A 17,099-nucleotide genomic window follows, 5' to 3' on the forward strand; every position below is an offset into this window, starting at 1 on the left:
AATGTACAGCTGTGTGTCATCCGCATAGCAGTGAAAGTTTACATTATGTTTTCGAATAACATCCCCAAGAGGTAAAATATATAGTGAAAACAATAGTGGTCCTAAAACGGAACCTTGAGGAACACCGAAATTTACAGTTGATTTGTCAGAGGACAAACCATTCACAGAGACAAACTGATATCTTTCCGACAGATAAGATCTAAACCAGGCCAGAACATGTCCGTGTAGACCAATTTGGGTTTCCAATCTCTCCAAAAGAATGTGGTGATCGATGGTATCAAAAGCAGCACTAAGGTCTAGGAGCACGAGGACAGATGCAGAGCCTCGGTCCGATGCCATTAAAATGTCATTTACCACCTTCACAAGTGCCGTCTCAGTGCTATGATGGGGTCTAAAACCAGACTGAAGCATTTCGTATACATTGTTTGTCTTCAGGAAGGCAGTGAGTTGCTGCGCAACAGCCTTCTCTAAAATTTTTGAGAGGAATGGAAGATTCGATATAGGCCGATAGTTTTTTATATTTTCTGGGTCAAGGTTTGGCTTTTTCAAGAGAGGCTTTATTACTGCCACTTTTAGTGAGTTTGGTACACATCCAGTGGATAGAGAGCCGTTTATTATGTTCAACATAAGAGGGCCAAGCACAGGAAGCAGCTCTTTCAGTAGTTTAGTTGGAATAGGGTCCAGTATGCAGCTTGAAGGTTTAGAGGCCATGATTATTTTCATCATTGTGTCAAGAGATATAGTACTAAAACACTTGAGCGTCTCTCTTGATCCTAGGTCCTGGCAGAGTTGTGCAGACTCAGGACAACTGAGGTTTGGAGGAATACGCAGGTTTAAAGAGGAGTCCGTAATTTGCTTTCTAATAATCATAATCTTTTCCTCAAAGAAGTTCATGAATTTATCACTGCTAAAGTGAAAGTCATCCTCTCTTGGGGAATGCTGCTTTTTAGTTAGCTTTGCGACAGTATTAAAAAGGAATTTCGGATTGTTCTTATTTTCCTCAATTAAGTTAGAAAAATAGGATGATCGAGCAGCAGTAAGGGCTCTACGGTACTGCACGGTACCGTCCTTCCAAGCTAGTCGGAAGACTTCCAGTTTGGTGTGGCGCCATTTCCGTTCCAATTTTCTGGAAGCTTGCTTCAGAGCTCGGGTATTTTCTGTGTACCAGGGAGCTAGTTTCTTATGAGACATTTTTTTTAGTTTTTAGGGGTGCAACTGCATCTAGGGTATTGCGCAAGGTTAAATTGAGATCCTCAGTTAGGTGGTTAACTGATTTTTGTCCTCTGGCGTCCTTGGGTAGGCAGAGGGAGTCTGGAAGGGCATCAAGGAATCTTTGTGTTGTCTGTGAATTTATAGCACGACTTTTGATGTTCCTTGGTTGGGGTCTAAGCAGATTATTTGTTGCAATTGCAAACGTAATAAAATGGTGGTCCGATAGTCCAGGATTATGAGGAAAAACATTAAGATCCACCACATTTATTCCATGGGACAAAACTAGGTCCAGAGTATGACTGTGACAGTGAGTGGGTCCAGAGACATGTTGGACAAAACCCACTGAGTCGATGATGGCTCCGAAAGCCTTTTGGAGTGGGTCTGTGGACTTTTCCATGTGAATATTAAAGTCACCAAAGATTAGAATATTATCTGCTATGACTACAAGGTCCGATAGGAATTCAGGGAACTCAGTGAGAAACGCTGTATATGGCCCAGGAGGCCTGTAAACAGTAGCTATAAAAAGTGATTGAGTAGGCTGCATAGATTTCATGACTAGAAGCTCAAAAGACGAAAATGTCATTTTTTTTTGTAAATTGAAATTTGCTATCGTAAATGTTAGCAACACCTCCGCCTTTGCGGGATGCACGGGGGATATGGTCACTAGTGTAGCCAGGAGGTGAGGCCTCATTTAAAACAGTAAATTCATCAGGCTTAAGCCATGTTTCAGTCAGGCCAATCACATCAAGATTATGATCAGTGATTAGTTCATTGACTATAATTGCCTTTGAAGTAAGGGATCTAACATTAAGTAGCCCTATTTTGAGATGTGAGGTATCATGATCTCTTTCAGTAATGACAGGAATGGAGGTGGTCTTTATCCTAGTGAGATTGCTAAGGCGAACACCGCCATGTTTAGTTTTGCCCAACCTAGGTCGAGGCACAGACACGGTCTCAATGGTGATAGCTGAGCTGACTACACTGACTGTGCTAATGGCAGACTCCACTATGCTGGCAGGCTGGCTAACAGCCTGCTGCCTGGCCTGCACCCTATTTCATTGTGGAGTTAGAGGAGTTAGAGCCCTGTCTATGTTGGTAGATAAGATGAGAGCACCCCTCCAGCTAGGATGGAGTCCGTCACTCCTCAGCAGGTCAGGCTTGGTCCTGTTTGTGGGTGAGTCCCAGAAAGAGGGCCAATTATCTACAAATTCTAACTTTTGTAAGGGGCAGAAAACAGTTTTCAACCAGCGATTGAGTTGTGAGACTCTGCTGTAGAGCTCATCACTCCCCCTAACTGGAATCTGTTTAGTCAAGGTTGTTTCTGCCCTTGTTGTTGCAACACACACTTTGACATAATGCTTAACATTCCATACATTGCAGTGATTTGGGCATGCAGTTGAGCAGGTGTTTGCACATCTCGTAACTCCAGTTCTACCTGACAGGCATTGAAACCCTCAACAGTCAGAGACAGTTAAAAATAAATGCCTGGGAAGATTGTCTATGTACAACACAATGTTCCACAGATAAAGCACTGATACAATGCTGATAACAAACCATTGATTAGTGAGTCATTGATTAGTGTTAGATCAAGGTGAAACTGGGAAAATATATACAGTGCCTTGCGAAAGTATTCGGCCCCCTTGAACTTTGCGACCTTTTGCCACATTTCAGGCTTCAAACATAAAGATATAAAACTGTATTTTTTTGTGAAGAATCAACAACAAGTGGGACACAATCATGAAGTGGAACGACATTTATTGGATATTTCAAACTTTTTTAACAAATCAAAAACTGAAAAAATGGGCGTGCAAAATTATTCAGCCCCTTTACTTTCAGTGCAGCAAACACTCTCCAGAAGTTCAGTGAGGATCTCTGAATGATCCAATGTTGACCTAAATGACTAATGATGATAAATACAATCCACCTATGTGTAATCAAGTCTCCGTATAAATGCACCTGCACTGTGATAGTCTCAGAGGTCCGTTAAAAGCGCAGAGAGCATCATGAAGAACAAGGAACACACCAGGCAGGTCCGAGATACTATATCTTTATGTTTGAAGCCTGAAATGTGGCAAAAGGTCGCAAAGTTCAAGGGGGCCGAATACTTTCGCAAGGCACTGTATATATATATTTTTTTACATTTACTTTTTATAGTATTCTCTTCCAGCTTGGTGTTTGTCTGGGGTGGGCTACCGTAGAAGTATTACCCAGTTCAAAGTGTGTGGTTTGCAAATCAAATCAAAGTTGATTTGTCACATGTGCCAAATACAACAGGTGTAGACCTTACCGTGAACTCCTTACTTACAGGCTCTAACCAATAGTGCAAAAAATGTGTTAGGTGAACAATATGTAAGTAAAGAAATAAAACAACAGTAAAAAGACAGGCCATATACAGTAGCGAGGCTATAAAAGTATTAGCGTAAAAGGTGGTGGGTGGCAGGTGGCGGGTGGCGAGACACAATGCCGATAGCCCGGTTAGCCAATGTGCAGGAGCACTGGTTGGTCGGCCCAATTGAGGTAGTATGTACATGAATGTATAGTTAAAGTGACTATGCATATTTGATAAACAGAGAGTAGCAGCAGTGTAAAAATAGGGTTTGGGAGGGGCACACAATGCAAATAGTCAGGTAGCCATTTGATTACCTGTTCAAGAGTCTTATGGCTTGGGGGTGAAAACTGTTGAGAAGCCTTTTTGTCCTAGACTTGGCACTCCGGTACTGCTTGCCATGCAGTAGTAGAGAGAACAGTCTATGACTGGGGTGGCTGGGGTCTTTGACAATTTTTAGGGCCTTCCTCTGACACCGCCTGGTGTAGATGTCCTGGATGGCAGGCAGCTTAGCCCTAGTGATGTACTGGGCCATACGCAGTACCCTCTGTAGTGCCTTGCGGTCAGAGGCCGAGCAATTGCCGTACCAGGCAGTGATGCAACCAGTCTCAATGTTGCAGCTGTAGAATCTTTTGAGGATCTCTGGACCCAAGCCAAATCTTTTTAGTTTCCTGAGGGGGAATAGGCTTTCTCGTGCCCTCTTCAGGACTGTCTTGGTGTGTTTGGACCATTTTAGTTTGTTGTTGATGTGGACACCAAGGAACTTGAAGCTCTCAACCTGTTCCACTACAGCCCCGTCGATGAGAATGGGGGCGTGGCTCGGTCCTCCTTTTCTTTAATTAACAACTGGCAATGGCCTTTTCAACTGATATTAACTGTATATTTAGCTATATTGTGGCCAGTGAGCATAGCCGCGAGAAGTGCTGCACCACCCCCTGAAAAAAGCAATTGTTTTTTGTTAAATTAATATTATTATTTTATTATTAATATTTAAAAATATATAAAAATAATAATCAAATTAGTGCACTTTATTACTCCTATATCAGCGGTGAAAAATCCTTGTCAACAGAGCGGGACAAAAAAAATCCTCAACAGCACCCCCACCCCAAAACATCTTCACGTGGCCATGCCAGTGACTATTCAGACTATCATTTCCTCTAAAATAGTATTAACAATATTAGTATTGTTATCTCTGGAAGATAGTAGAAACGTTTTATTTTGTCATTTCTGTCAGTTGTGGTAGGTTTAGTATCAACAATGAAGGGAATAGATACAAAATTGAAATACAATATTTGTTTAAAGATTTTAAAGATCCACCCCTGTCTCCCTAGAACCTAATTTATCACATCTCAATGGGTGGTCCAGGTGTCCTCTGACATGGCACAAGTGGGGGCTTGGGCCTTTCCTCTTTTGTCCTTCATTGCTCCTCTGTTGCAAGGATGACATCAGAGTGCACCATCAGACCAACTCCTTGAATTACAAAACCCTTGAATTTCGCCATTGTATCTAAAACAAAAAGTTTTGCTGAAAACATAATCGTTTTACCCTTAAGTGTATTTATACTTCCAATATCGTTTTTCAACTGGAAATATAAGAAATGGAGTGGTACTTTATACTAATAAACATCAGTAACAAACGTATGGCATCTCTCTTGTTCTAATTTCTGACGAGTCGAGGGGGTGTGCCCTTCGTATATATATATATATATACCTGCAACTTTTTTGCTGCATAGGTAAGTTCTTGATTTTCGGCCATGCTGTCGAACAAACGTTTGTGAAGGTGGAGGCCACTTCAGGGGACCATTAGGTCTCAGGGTCGTCTGAGAAGACCAAAGAAAATATCCTTTCATTTTTTTTGTATTATTTGATTATATAATTTGTGTTTTGGTCGACTTTTATATCAATTGGCACACGCGATGGATACATTGGGCATATGAAAAGGAACGCTTAAAGCCATATGGGAAAACGTTCGTTTCAAAATAATAAATCGAGGTAGGTTATGGTGTAATTTACAAATACTTGAGTATGTTTACATGTACACTAATAATTAGGATTTTTAACTGATTATAACAGTAGGCAGATTATGCAATAGTCATGTAAACACTTTACTATGTTTATCTTAATCAGCGTAAGGTCAACATCGAAGTAAGCACACCCCGATTAAAACACATGGTTTTCTGAGTCATTTGTCCAATTATTAGGACGTGTACACACCCTAATCGGCGTTCCAACTGTGTATTTGATCTGCGCATGTGGATCAACAACTGAGGTCGTTTTCACCTACAAACTTTATTATGTCCAAACTCAAAATTGTATTGTAACGACCCTGGGTTTATAAGCGCGGAAATCGCCGCACGAGCATGCTTCGCGATAGCGCGCCGGACCTCGGGCTCGAGACCTGCTCCCTGCCTGTTTCATTACATTGGTGTCAGAAGTGATCGGACCTCGCATCCACGACAGTGCGTGTGCTTGGCTGGTGAGCGAGGACGCGCTCTTTGAAAGGAGGGAGTAGGGGGTTCGAGACCTGCTCCCTGCCTGTTTCATTACAGTATTAATTGGCCAAGGCAGAAGCTATTGTAATTAACTGAAATGTGTGAGTCACACCAGAGAGGAAGACGCGAAGCGAGAGGGAAAACTAGGCCCATAATCATCAAGTGGCGTTTTTTCTTTGGCAGGTGACATGGAGCACAGGGCGTGGATTAGCTAAAGAGACTGCAGAGCTCGACGTTCAGGGCTGCCCGCTGTCCCGGCAACATCTGTCTAGAACGCGGGGACAGTTAATCAAGCTGTCATATGGCCAGTAGGCCTAAATGATCAAACTCCAAAACCAGAAAAAATATATATAAAACATTGACGACGTCTGACGTTTCACACTTAATATCAACCAGCATTCGGTTTCTAAGCAAAAAAAATACGAAAACATTCCCTCTGCCTTACTTGAAGTGAGCCCCGTCTGATTAGACTACATCCTGGGAACTCTCACCAAGACCCGTCTCAGCGGAAGCAGGAAGCTCATAAATTCATCAACTCACGCATTCAAAAGTGTTCCACCAGCTTTTCCGTCTTTTTTCATATCACAGTGATGTCATTGTTAGCAAAGAAATGTTTACATAGACCTACACTGTAGAGCTGCTTGCTTGTCAAGAAATTACTATTATTTACGACTATTAAATCGTATTTATGACTATTAAATCACTTGTTGGCTAAATACAAAATGAATATTGTAATAATGCTATTCTGTAGTCAAGGCCTGTGCTATATAGTTTTTTTTTAAACAGATTGATTCCAGAAGCTGTTCATGAGCTATGTCGTTTATTTATCAGCTGAATTTTGACCTGGCAAGAAAAAGAAATCGGGAGCACACAACTCATCACACAGCTGATGTCTTCTAATAAGCCCAGTCACTGCTAACATTCCTAAATGCAATCAGCTGCATCATTCTTGGGAGAAGACATGTTTACTGTTGCCTTGTTTTCCACTTTATATTTAAATAAGCCTACACATCACACTTCATGTTTTTACATACTTAAAACCATACTAAATGACTTAAAATCAGAAGTAATTATTCTTAGTTAGTCATACAGCTGTATTGACTTAAGTGACAAAAGACTGCAATAAAATCCTCCACCTCTCCCCTCCCATCCTCTCTCACTCCCCTTATCATTCATCCCTCTCTCTCCTCACAACTCTTACCCATTTCTTCTTCACTCTTCTCCAAATGTATCTTGCCACCTCTCTCTCTTTCCTTTTTTCTAGTTAAATGGCGCAATGCCATTGCCGGTGGCGACGGGTGCTCCTGTGCCTGTGCTGTGCTCCCTGTGTCCTGGTAGGGTCTCTCTGTGTGTACATCACCCTGGCTGTGTGTTATGGTATGACCACCAGTACAGGCCTGAGCAGCTCTGCCCCTATCCTACAAATTCTACCAGAGAGCTTCATTGCACCAGGGCTTACCAGAAATGACTACCTGGCCCCACACCCCACCAACTCCTTCTGGGACCCCAAGCCCCACGGAGGGGCCCTCTGGAACCGGCTCCAGCTACCCATTGACCACCATTACAATCCCATCCTGAATCCCAAATCCAGCAAAGAGCACAATGACCATCTTGATACCAATAATAATAATGCAAACTATTTGCGGCTTTCCCTTCCCACCTTGAGTGCAGGGTTCTCTGAGATCGGGAACTTGACATCTCAAATGGATGATTTTCAGGAGCTGCCCCTGCAGATGCAGATGTTTGTGTACTCCATGCACTTCAGGGACTACCCTGTCCTCATTGAGCCTGCTAAACTGTGTGGACGTGGGTTAAAGAAGGGGCAGGGCCCTCTCCTACTGCTGGCCATCAAGACCCAGGGCCTGAACTTTGAGAATCGCCAGGCCATCCGGCAGACATGGGGCTGGGCAGGGTGGGTGGCAGGGGCGACGGGGAAAGGCGGGGTGGTGCGGAGGGTCTTCCTCCTGGGGAAGAACCATGTAGAACCCCATGTGGACATCAGTGAGTTGCTGCAGCTGGAGAACCGCCACTACGGGGACATCCTCCAGTGGGACTTCCACGACTCCTTCTTTAACCTCACCCTGAAGGACGTACTGCTGTGGGACTGGCTCTCCACCCACTTCCCCCTGGCACGCTTCGTCTTTAAAGGGGACGACGACGTCCTGTTGCGGACCCCTGCTCTCTTAGACTACCTCCGGGAGCAGACGATCCAGTCAGGGGGGCCCGGGTCAGAGGGTATGAAGGGATTCATGGTAGGGGATGTGATACGAGCGGCTGTCCCCAACAGAGTCAACTCTACTAAGTACTTTATTCCTGAAAGTTTCTATAAGGGGCTGTACCCTCCGTACGGGGGTGGGGGAGGGGTGGTGTACTCAGGGGAGCTGGCCCTGCGGCTCAACCGTATCTCCCGGAGAGTTCACCTGTACCCCATTGATGATGTCTACGTGGGCATGTGCCTCCACAGGCTTGGGGTCCACCCCATCCACCACCCCGCCTTCCTCACCTTCGACTTCCAAAAGAAAGAGGGGGTAGAGCAGTGTGCGTACCACACTATCTTACTGGTACACAAACGTAGCCCTGCTCAGGTGATGAAGCTGTGGTCGGAGATAATGACGAACCAGACAGAGTGCAGCAACACCATCCTGAGAATGGAGAAGGAGAAAAAGAATACACTTCTGATAGATCCATTTAGTGTGAAAGACAACGAGGGACAGGAACTTCTGACGGATCCATGGGATAGTTCTGGAAATTCAGCTCTATAGTGAGGTAATCACTGACTGATTTAAAACTGACAACGGATGGATGGTGATGGAGAAGGAATGCTACCACTTGAGAATAGGGAAGAGCCTGCAGGACCTTCTGAAATACCCTTGGGGTATGCCAGAAACTTCCACGCCACACTGAGGTAACCACTGACTAGTTGTTATTAAACTGAAGGTGATTGACTGTCGAGAAGGTATGCTGCCATTTTAGAATGGGGAAGATGCAGGGCCTTCTGGGAGAACAACAGGGTACACCAGGAAACGTCCTCTCATAGTGAGGCATTCAGACTGGCTTTCCTATTATAGAAAACATACATATGGTGATTGACTATCGAGAAGGTGTGCTGCCACTTGACAATGGCGAACAGTACCAATTATTACTTTAAACCCAACAAATGTGTTTTTTTATTAAAAAACGAGGCTACGTTTGAGAAATAGTAGACTCGCTGTTTTAAAACCGACTCAAATGATAGATGGAGAAAGGTATGCTACCAGCTGAGAATGGCCCTGTAATAAGGCCCCACAATGTGAGAAAGGTGGACCTAGGTTTGAGAGAAATACTGAATGCCGACAAGTATTTATTGAAGTATAAACCAGAATGACTTAATTGGTACAGTCATCTGTGATGAATGTCACTGAAGGACATACATGTGCATTGCATACATAGCTCAACTGCCTCCTATTGAACAGGTTTTGGTTCCTTGCTGTGGGCATCAATTCTCATGCTCAGTTTCTGGGCTCGGAGGCTAGTTATGAGAAAAAAATATATATATATTAAGGGCTTAAGTCAGATTTATGAGGTGCAACAAACATTTTTAGATAAATCAATTTTACTGATTTAACCACTGCCAGCGCATAATTGCCAATTTATCTGAGGTTTGGGTATTAGAAACAGGTTAATGAGTAAATAAATGTGCAGATAACCCTCTGACACTTTAATGTTTTTCTGAACATTAAACAAAACTTTGATCTTTGATTATATAATTTTGAATCAGACAAATGTTTAATTAAACTATTAAAAAAATTCTGATGAAAGACCAAAGATTTTATTACACAATCATTATGTACATAAATTATGACAACCTCTTCAGTCAGGAATGTCATGGACCAGTTCAGTAATTCCACAATTAACCTCTTTTTTTAGCAGTTTAGCAAAGCATGCTAATGTTCCTCTCTAGGACAAGTGGTAGAAGTATGATATACCTAACCTATTATGTCCATGGGATGCTAAGTTCAACCACCAAATAAATGGTGAAATAGCAGGATTTTCTGTTTGATTGGATTCATGGGGGTGGGACTGGAGAGTATAATCCACAACTCATTCTTCAGCAGCAGTGTGTAAACATGGTCCACAGCAGTGTACTGTCTCTTGTAAAGATTTCCCCACTAAAAGCTGCTCTGCACTTTATCCTCCTCTTCATCCTTCTCATCCTCACTGTCTTCCTCACTCTCACTGTAGTGGACGTTACAGCGGTTGGTGTTGACAAAGAGATCGCTCTCGTCATCCTCTGAGTCAGTACTGTGATCACTCCCACAATCCTCTACCTTCTCCTCCCTTCTCCCCTCCCTGGGCTGTGGTGCATCTGTTCTCTCTTCCGATGGGGGCTCGTCTGTGAAGGCCTCAGGCCTAACAGAAGACACACAAAAAGATGAAAAATAGTGCCAGCAGAACTCACTTGATTCAGTTATAATTGATCCTTTGTTTAATTGTCATCTCATTCACAGGTGACATATGAGTCTCTGTGTGTGTGTGTCAGAAAAAACATCCTACCACATCCTGTTGGGATTAAGATCATTTGAAATAATTTCTTCATATTTTCACAAGAGCAGCAAAAAAATGTTTGTCGGATGTGGTGGCCTTGTAGTTACTATGGCAAGGTAATAGAAGTGCTGACTAAAATGGGGTTTACTGGCTACATGCGTTTCTGCATGTTATTTCTATACGTGGATGTAAAGTTGAAGTCGGAAGTTTACATACACCTTAGCCAAATACATTTAAACTCAGTTTTTCACAATTCCTGACATTTAATCATAGTAAAAGTTCCCTGTAAGGTCAGTTAGGATCACCACTATTTTAAGAGTGTGAAATGTCAGAATAATAGCAGAGAATGATTTCAGCTTTTATTTCTTTCTCATTACATTCCAAGTGGGTCAGAAGTTTACATATACTAATTGAGTGTTTGGTAGCATTGCCTTTTAAATGTTTACTTTGAGTCAAACGTTTCGGTAGCTTTCCACAAGCTTCCCACAATAAGTTGGGTGAATTTTGTCCCATTCCTCCTGACAGAGCTGGTGTAACTGAGTCAGGTTTGTAGGTCTCCTTGCTCGCACACGCTTTTTCAGTTCTGCTCACAAATGTTCTATAGGATTGAGGTCAGGGCTTTGTGATGGCCACTCCAATACCTAGACTTTGTTGTCCTTAAGCCATTTTGCCACAACTTTGGAAGTATGTTCGGGGTCATTGTCCACTTGTAAGACTCATTTGTGACCAAGCTTTAACTTCCTGATGTTTTGAGATGTTGCTTCAATATATACATCTACATAATTTTCCTTCCTCATGATGCCACCCTCCTGCAGCAAAGCACCCCCACAACCTGATGCTGCCACCCGCGTGCTTCATGGTTGGGGTGGGATGGTGTTCTTCGGCTTGCAAGCCTGCCCCTTTTTCCTCCAAACATAACAATGGTCACTATGGCCAAACGGTTCTAATTTTGTTTCATCAGACCAAAGGACATTTCTCCAAAAAGTACAATCTTCGTCCCCATGTGCAGTTGCAAACCGTAGTCTGTTTTTTTTAATGGCGGTTTTGGAGAAGTGGCTTCTTCCTTGCTGAGCGGCCTTTCAGGTTATGTCGATATAGGACTCGTTTTACTTTGGATATAGATACTTTTGTACCCGTTTCCTCCAGCATCTTCACAAGGTCCTTTGCTGTTGTTCTGGGATTGATTTTCACTTTTTGCACCAAAGTACATGCATCTCTAGAAGACAGAACGCATCTCCATCCTAAGCGGTATGATGGCTGCGTGGTTCCATGGTGTTTATACTTGCGTACTATTGTTTGTACAGATGAACGTGGTACCTTCTGGCGTTTGGAAATTGCTCCCAAGGATGAACCAGACTTGTGTAGGTAGGTCTGAAGTCTTGGATTTATTTTGATGTCAAGCACAGAGGCACTGAGTTTGAAGGTAGGCCCTGAAATACATCCACAGGTACACCTCCAATTTACTCAAATGATGTCAATTAGAAGCTTCTGATAAGCTAAAGCCATGACATAATTTTCTGGTATTTTCCAAACTGTTTAAAGGCAGTCAACTTAGTGTATGTAAACTTCTGACCCACTGGAATTGTGATACAGTGAATTATAAGTGAAATAATCTGTCTAAACAATTGTTGGAAAAATGACTTGTGATATGCACAAAGTAGATGTCCTAACTGATGTGCCAAAACTATAGTTTGTTAACAAGAAATTTGTGGAGTGGTAAAAAAAAACCTAAGTGTATGTAAACTTCCAACTTCAACTGTATATACTGAACTATGGGTCCAAGGAGCACTCACCAGAGTGTGAGTTTCTGCAGGTGCTGAATGTGGTCTCTGTAGAGTATGAAGCTGATCTCTCCCCTCACCTTCTCTCCCTCCTCTATAGGGTCTACAATCACATAGTCACCTGGGAGGGGGGAGGGAGAGCAATGCCATGTTTACAATAACAAACCAATACTGAGAGGAACACAAAGACCTTCATTGTGTTCAGTAGAAACTAATCCAGAGTGTTTCTGTCATTATGACATTGAGGTGGTTGAACCACAAAAGAAAGCACACTGACATACAGGTATGCAGAAAACATATGCAAACTAGCCACTCAAATTCAGGACAATCAGCCGGCTTTAGTGTTTGACTGCCACTGGTACTCCGGGCTGCCTATTTCCAAACAAAGCCCCCCAGTATCTGGTCTGGGGCGTAAAGTCACAATCTCTGCTGGTCGGCTACTGCATAACGAACTAGCAGTGCCAAAAGCCCTGGTCTGTCCTAGAAAACCAACGTAAATTACAGCCGTTTACAGCTCTAAAAGGTGTTTTAGTTCTATCGCCACAGCAAATTATTTTCAAGTTCACTACAAATCGAGGCATTTAATTAAATAGTGATCCATTCTGACGACTACATTTATCGTCACACAGGACCACGTGCTGACAGACCAATCACAGACTGGCAGGCTACGAGGAGGCTCGCATCCTCATGCACACGGAATTCATGTGGTATCTGTTATAGATGCCGAAGTCAATAGCAGCGTTGGGTTGATGCGCTCAGGAAGAATGAAAATGACTTCATCGACCATAGTTATGGCCATTTTCAGCATGATTCTTAATATAGCGTGATTCAAATGCTTCCAGTTTCATTAGAAGTTTTCGATAGGAATACATGGATGACGTCAGCGCTATCACTATCTACTGGTTTTAATGTCTATGGTCCAAATGGTACCAAAAAAAACATTCTCATTGTAAACTTAAAGGTGCAATATTCAGAAGTAGCTCCACCATTTCCTAGTTGTACATTTTTTTTACAAGTTCGCCTAATTTCAGTTTATGCTACAAACAAGCAGCCATTGTGTGAAGAATCATTGTACCATCTAAAACTGCTGTAAAAATATATTTTCCATAAGAAAAAAATATTGTATTCTCAGCTTGTTTGAAGCTGTTGAACAAAACCGAATGTAAAAGACGCAAAAAAAGCAGTCACTTAAACTGTTGTTTAGTTTTTGCATCTTTTACTTTAGGTTTTGTACACCAGGTTCAAACAGCTGAAAATCTAATATTTTTGGTTATTGGAAAGATATTTCACAGCGGTTAGATGGTACAATGATTATCTACACTTAGTGCTCATTTTGTCACAAACTGAAATTAGGCAAAATCTCAGAATTTTAGCCAGGAAGTGGCTGAGCGATTTACGCATATTGCACCTTTAATAGTGGGAAGCATAGAAATAGGGCACATCGAAGCAGTAGATCTGTTCTGAGACCTGGTTTCAATGTGATCTATAATTCACAATTCTATTTGACTTTAAACATTTAAAACCACAAAGTATATTGAAAAGATAATGGGCCTATATATTTTAAAATAAGATATTTAAAAGCAAAACAGCATTATGGTGCCATTTGGGATGCACTCTAGTATAAGGGGACATGTTACCTCTCTTAATCCAGAGGTTCTTGCGGAATTTTGGGGGCATGCTGATCAGGAAGTTCTCCCCCTGGGCCGTGACAGCCTCGTGCAGGTTGTTGCCACGACTACCAAGAACCTGCACGGAGACAGGTACAGAGAGAGGGGATTAGTATGACAAAGAAACTGGTAGAACGTGCATGCAAAAACAGGTAATTAACTACAGGTGCAGCAGAGATGTGTGTGTCAGTCAGCTTACATGAAGAAAGACTTAAAAGTTCCCATCCTCTTGCTTCATCCACTGACCCTATCTGTTTGGTAGTCGCTGAATGAGTCCGAATCAGGATGGCAGACATCTAGGCTAGTCTTTGTTGTGTGTGTTCAGTAAAACATCTGTCATGTCTGACAGCACAGATACTAACCCGCACAATCTGTTGGTTCTCTGTAGGTGTGACGTAGTCGTCGAGTGTCTGCTCCTTGACAACATGCTTGCGTTTAGTAGCCTGTGACATCGTTGAAGTTTGCCAGCTGTGGAAAGATCAGTTTTCATCACCACTGTTGTTAGTCAACTGTTCTTTATGAATGTCAGGGGGACAGAATAAGTTAGATAGCAAACGTCTAATGAGAAGTACAGGCTGCTTAATGCATAACAGGCAGTGGTGACCGATCATTCAGAGCAGTGGCAACCCCACCTGTTTTGACCCCCATATTTTAAGCAAAAATAAATAAATAAATTGTGGAGGGGGCTTGCCTATTTTGCATGTTATTTGGCATTAATACATGTCACATATCAGTTTGCAAACAATGTATTAAAAAAAATGTACAGTGGCAAGAAAAAGTATGTGAACCTTTTGGAATTACCTGGATTTCTGCATAAATTGGTCATCAAATTTGACCGGATCTTCATCTAAGTTACAACAATAGACCGTGTGCTTAAACTAATAACACAAATTGTATTTTCTTGTCCATATTGAATACATAATTTAAACATTCACAGTGTAGGTTGGGGAAAGTCTGTGAACCCCCAGGCTAACGACTTCTCCAAAAGCTAATTGGAGTCAGCTAACCTGGAGTCCAATCAATGAGAAGAAATTGGAGATGTTGGTTAAAGCTGCCTTGCCCTATAAAAAAAACTCACAATTTGAGTTTGCTATTCACAAGAAGCATTGCCTGATGTGAACCATGCCTCGAACAAAAGAGATCTCAGTAGACCCAAGATTAAGAATTGTTGACTTGCATAAAGCTGGAAAGGATTACAAAAGTATCTAAAAGCCTTGATGTTCATCAGTACAGTTAGACAGATTGTCTATAAATGGAGAAAGTTCAGCACTGTTGGTACTCTCCCTAGAGAGAGCACAGTGCAGAATGCTCAATGAGGTTAAGAAGAATCCTAGTGTCAGCTAAAGACTTACAGAAACCTCTGGAACATGCTAACATCTCTGACGAGTATACGATACATAACACTAAATAAGAATGGTGTTCATGGCCAAAGGAGAAGCCACTGCATTGCTGCTGAAGCCACAACATTGCTGCACCTCTGAAGTTTGCAAAAGTGCACCTGGATGTTCCACAGCGCTACTGGAAAAATATTGTGGAAAGATGAAACTACAGATAAGTTGTTTGGAAGGAACACAACACTGTGTGGAGAAAAATAGGCGCAGCACACCAACATCGAAACCTCATCAACTGTAAAGTATGGTGGAGGGAGCACAACAGAATGGCTTCAAGAGAAGAAAATACACCCTCTGGAGTGGCCCAGTCAGAGTCCTGATCTCAACCCAATTGAGATGCTGTGGCATGACCTCAAGAGAGCAGTTCACACCAGACATTCCAAGAATATATTGCTGAACTGAAACAGTTTTGTAAAGAGGAATGGTCCAAAATTCCTTCTGACCATTCTGCAGGTCTGATCCACAACCACAGAAAACATTTGGTTGGTGTTATTGCTGCCAAAGGAGGGTCAACCAGTTATTAAATCCAAGGGTTCCCATACTTGTTCCACCCTGCACTGTGAATGTTTACACGGTGTGTTCAATAAAGACATGAAAATGTACAATTGTTTGTGTTTTACTAGTTTAAGCAGACTGTCTATTGTGACATTTTTATTTACATTTATTTAACTAGGCAAGTCAGTTTAAGAACAAATCCTTGTTTTCAATGACGCCTAGGAACAGTGGGTTAACTGCCTGTTCAGGGACAGAACGACAGATTTGTACCTTGTCAGCCCGGGGATTTCATCCAGCAACCTTTCAGTTACTGGCTCAACGCTCTAACCACTAGGCTACCTGCTGCCCCATACTGGCTATGATTGCCTCTTATCTGCTTGTCGTCTCCTTATACCCTAGTTTGTACATCTCAATTGTCAGTAGAAACCAAATGTGTTACAGAAAATCAGCCAAAGGGCACTAAATGAGGTTTCCGCTGATAGCCAGGTGTAGCAGTGGCATAGTGTAATTTATGTATGGTTTAGTGTTGTGGTTTTGCTGGCATGCATCCCATTTTTTTTTGCCCCACAAAGATTTACATGTTAAAATCCCCACTGACAACAGCATAGCATTTCAAAAGGTCAACCCTTAACGACGTTAGTGTGACAGCTAGCTAGCTAACGTTTCCATCAAATGTATGTTTTGTTTGGGCAAAGTAAGTGGCAAGCTGTCCCACGTTAGCTAGCTAACGTTAGCTATGTCAAGCAGAAATGCCGGTATCGTACAAACACAAATGGCTAATTGTCAGAATTATGCTTGCTGTTAAATTGTGAAATTATAGAAGATTAGACAATATATTATTAACGTAGTAATTATAAGCATTGGTAGCTAGCTAGCTAACGAGCAGTTTTCACTAGAGTTAACACGCACATACACTTAAAATGAGCCACTTGCTACATACCTTGTAAATCTGAACTGCAAAAAATGTGTATCTTTACTGTAGGTCAAAGACTCTGGATTGTCAGATGGCATGTGAACTTTGAAAAATACCTGTTATATCAAATATTAGTTTCCAACAGCCAGTAAACGCATGTGCTTCCTTTCCTTTTAGGCACTGGTGAAGTAGGGATTCTACTCCAGTTGCATTCTGGGAGTTTTAGTCGTTTTCATGTACGGGGCTTGGCTGTATTCAAGAACCGCATGCTTTTGTGACGATATAGTTTCTCCAATCAA

The 17,099-nt window shown here is 42.2% G+C and overlaps 2 protein-coding genes across 3 annotated transcripts; one reads left to right on the forward strand and one right to left on the reverse strand.

The window, feature by feature from the left end:
• The first annotated feature begins 5,280 nt into the window (after positions 1-5,280).
• On the forward strand, positions 5,281-9,610 carry LOC109864987 (N-acetyllactosaminide beta-1,3-N-acetylglucosaminyltransferase 2-like). Its single transcript, XM_020453092.2, has 2 exons — positions 5,281-5,529; positions 7,294-9,610. The coding sequence occupies exon 2, from the start codon at positions 7,298-7,300 to the stop codon at positions 8,789-8,791; it is 1,494 nt and encodes a 497-aa protein (XP_020308681.2). The 5' UTR covers positions 5,281-5,529; positions 7,294-7,297; the 3' UTR covers positions 8,792-9,610.
• Positions 9,611-9,705: 95 nt separating this feature from the next.
• Positions 9,706-17,052, reverse strand: eif1ad (eukaryotic translation initiation factor 1A domain containing). Of its 2 annotated transcripts, none has more exons than XM_020453093.2 (5): positions 16,828-17,052; positions 14,364-14,469; positions 13,972-14,080; positions 12,347-12,455; positions 9,706-10,418 (listed from the first exon to the last, which is right to left on the reverse strand). In XM_020453093.2, the coding sequence occupies exons 1-5, from the start codon at positions 16,896-16,898 to the stop codon at positions 10,178-10,180; spliced, it is 636 nt and encodes a 211-aa protein (XP_020308682.1). In that variant the 5' UTR covers positions 16,899-17,052; the 3' UTR covers positions 9,706-10,177. The 2 variants fall into 2 exon arrangements, with proteins under 2 accessions (XP_020308682.1, XP_020308684.1); XM_020453095.2 differs by having other exon boundaries at positions 9,816-10,418; positions 16,917-17,030.
• Between the last annotated feature and the right edge of the window lie 47 nt (positions 17,053-17,099).

Source organism: Oncorhynchus kisutch, linkage group LG19 (assembly GCF_002021735.2).
Source record: "Oncorhynchus kisutch isolate 150728-3 linkage group LG19, Okis_V2, whole genome shotgun sequence".
In the NCBI taxonomy this organism is placed as follows: Eukaryota; Metazoa; Chordata; class Actinopteri; order Salmoniformes; family Salmonidae; genus Oncorhynchus; species Oncorhynchus kisutch.

Coding starts and splice junctions, on each gene's coding strand:
- LOC109864987 (XM_020453092.2), top strand. CDS start 7,298: ATGGCGCAATGCCATTGCCGGTGGCGACGGGTGCTCCTGTGCCTGTGC.
- eif1ad (XM_020453093.2), bottom strand. CDS start 16,898: ATGCCATCTGACAATCCAGAGTCTTTGACCTACAGTAAAGATACACAT. Junction 14,470..16,827: donor TTGCAGTTCAGATTTACAAG/GTATGTAGCAAG, acceptor ATCTTTCCACAG/CTGGCAAACTTCAACGATGT. Junction 12,456..13,971: donor GAACCTCTGGATTAAGAGAG/GTAACATGTCCC, acceptor CCCCCCTCCCAG/GTGACTATGTGATTGTAGAC.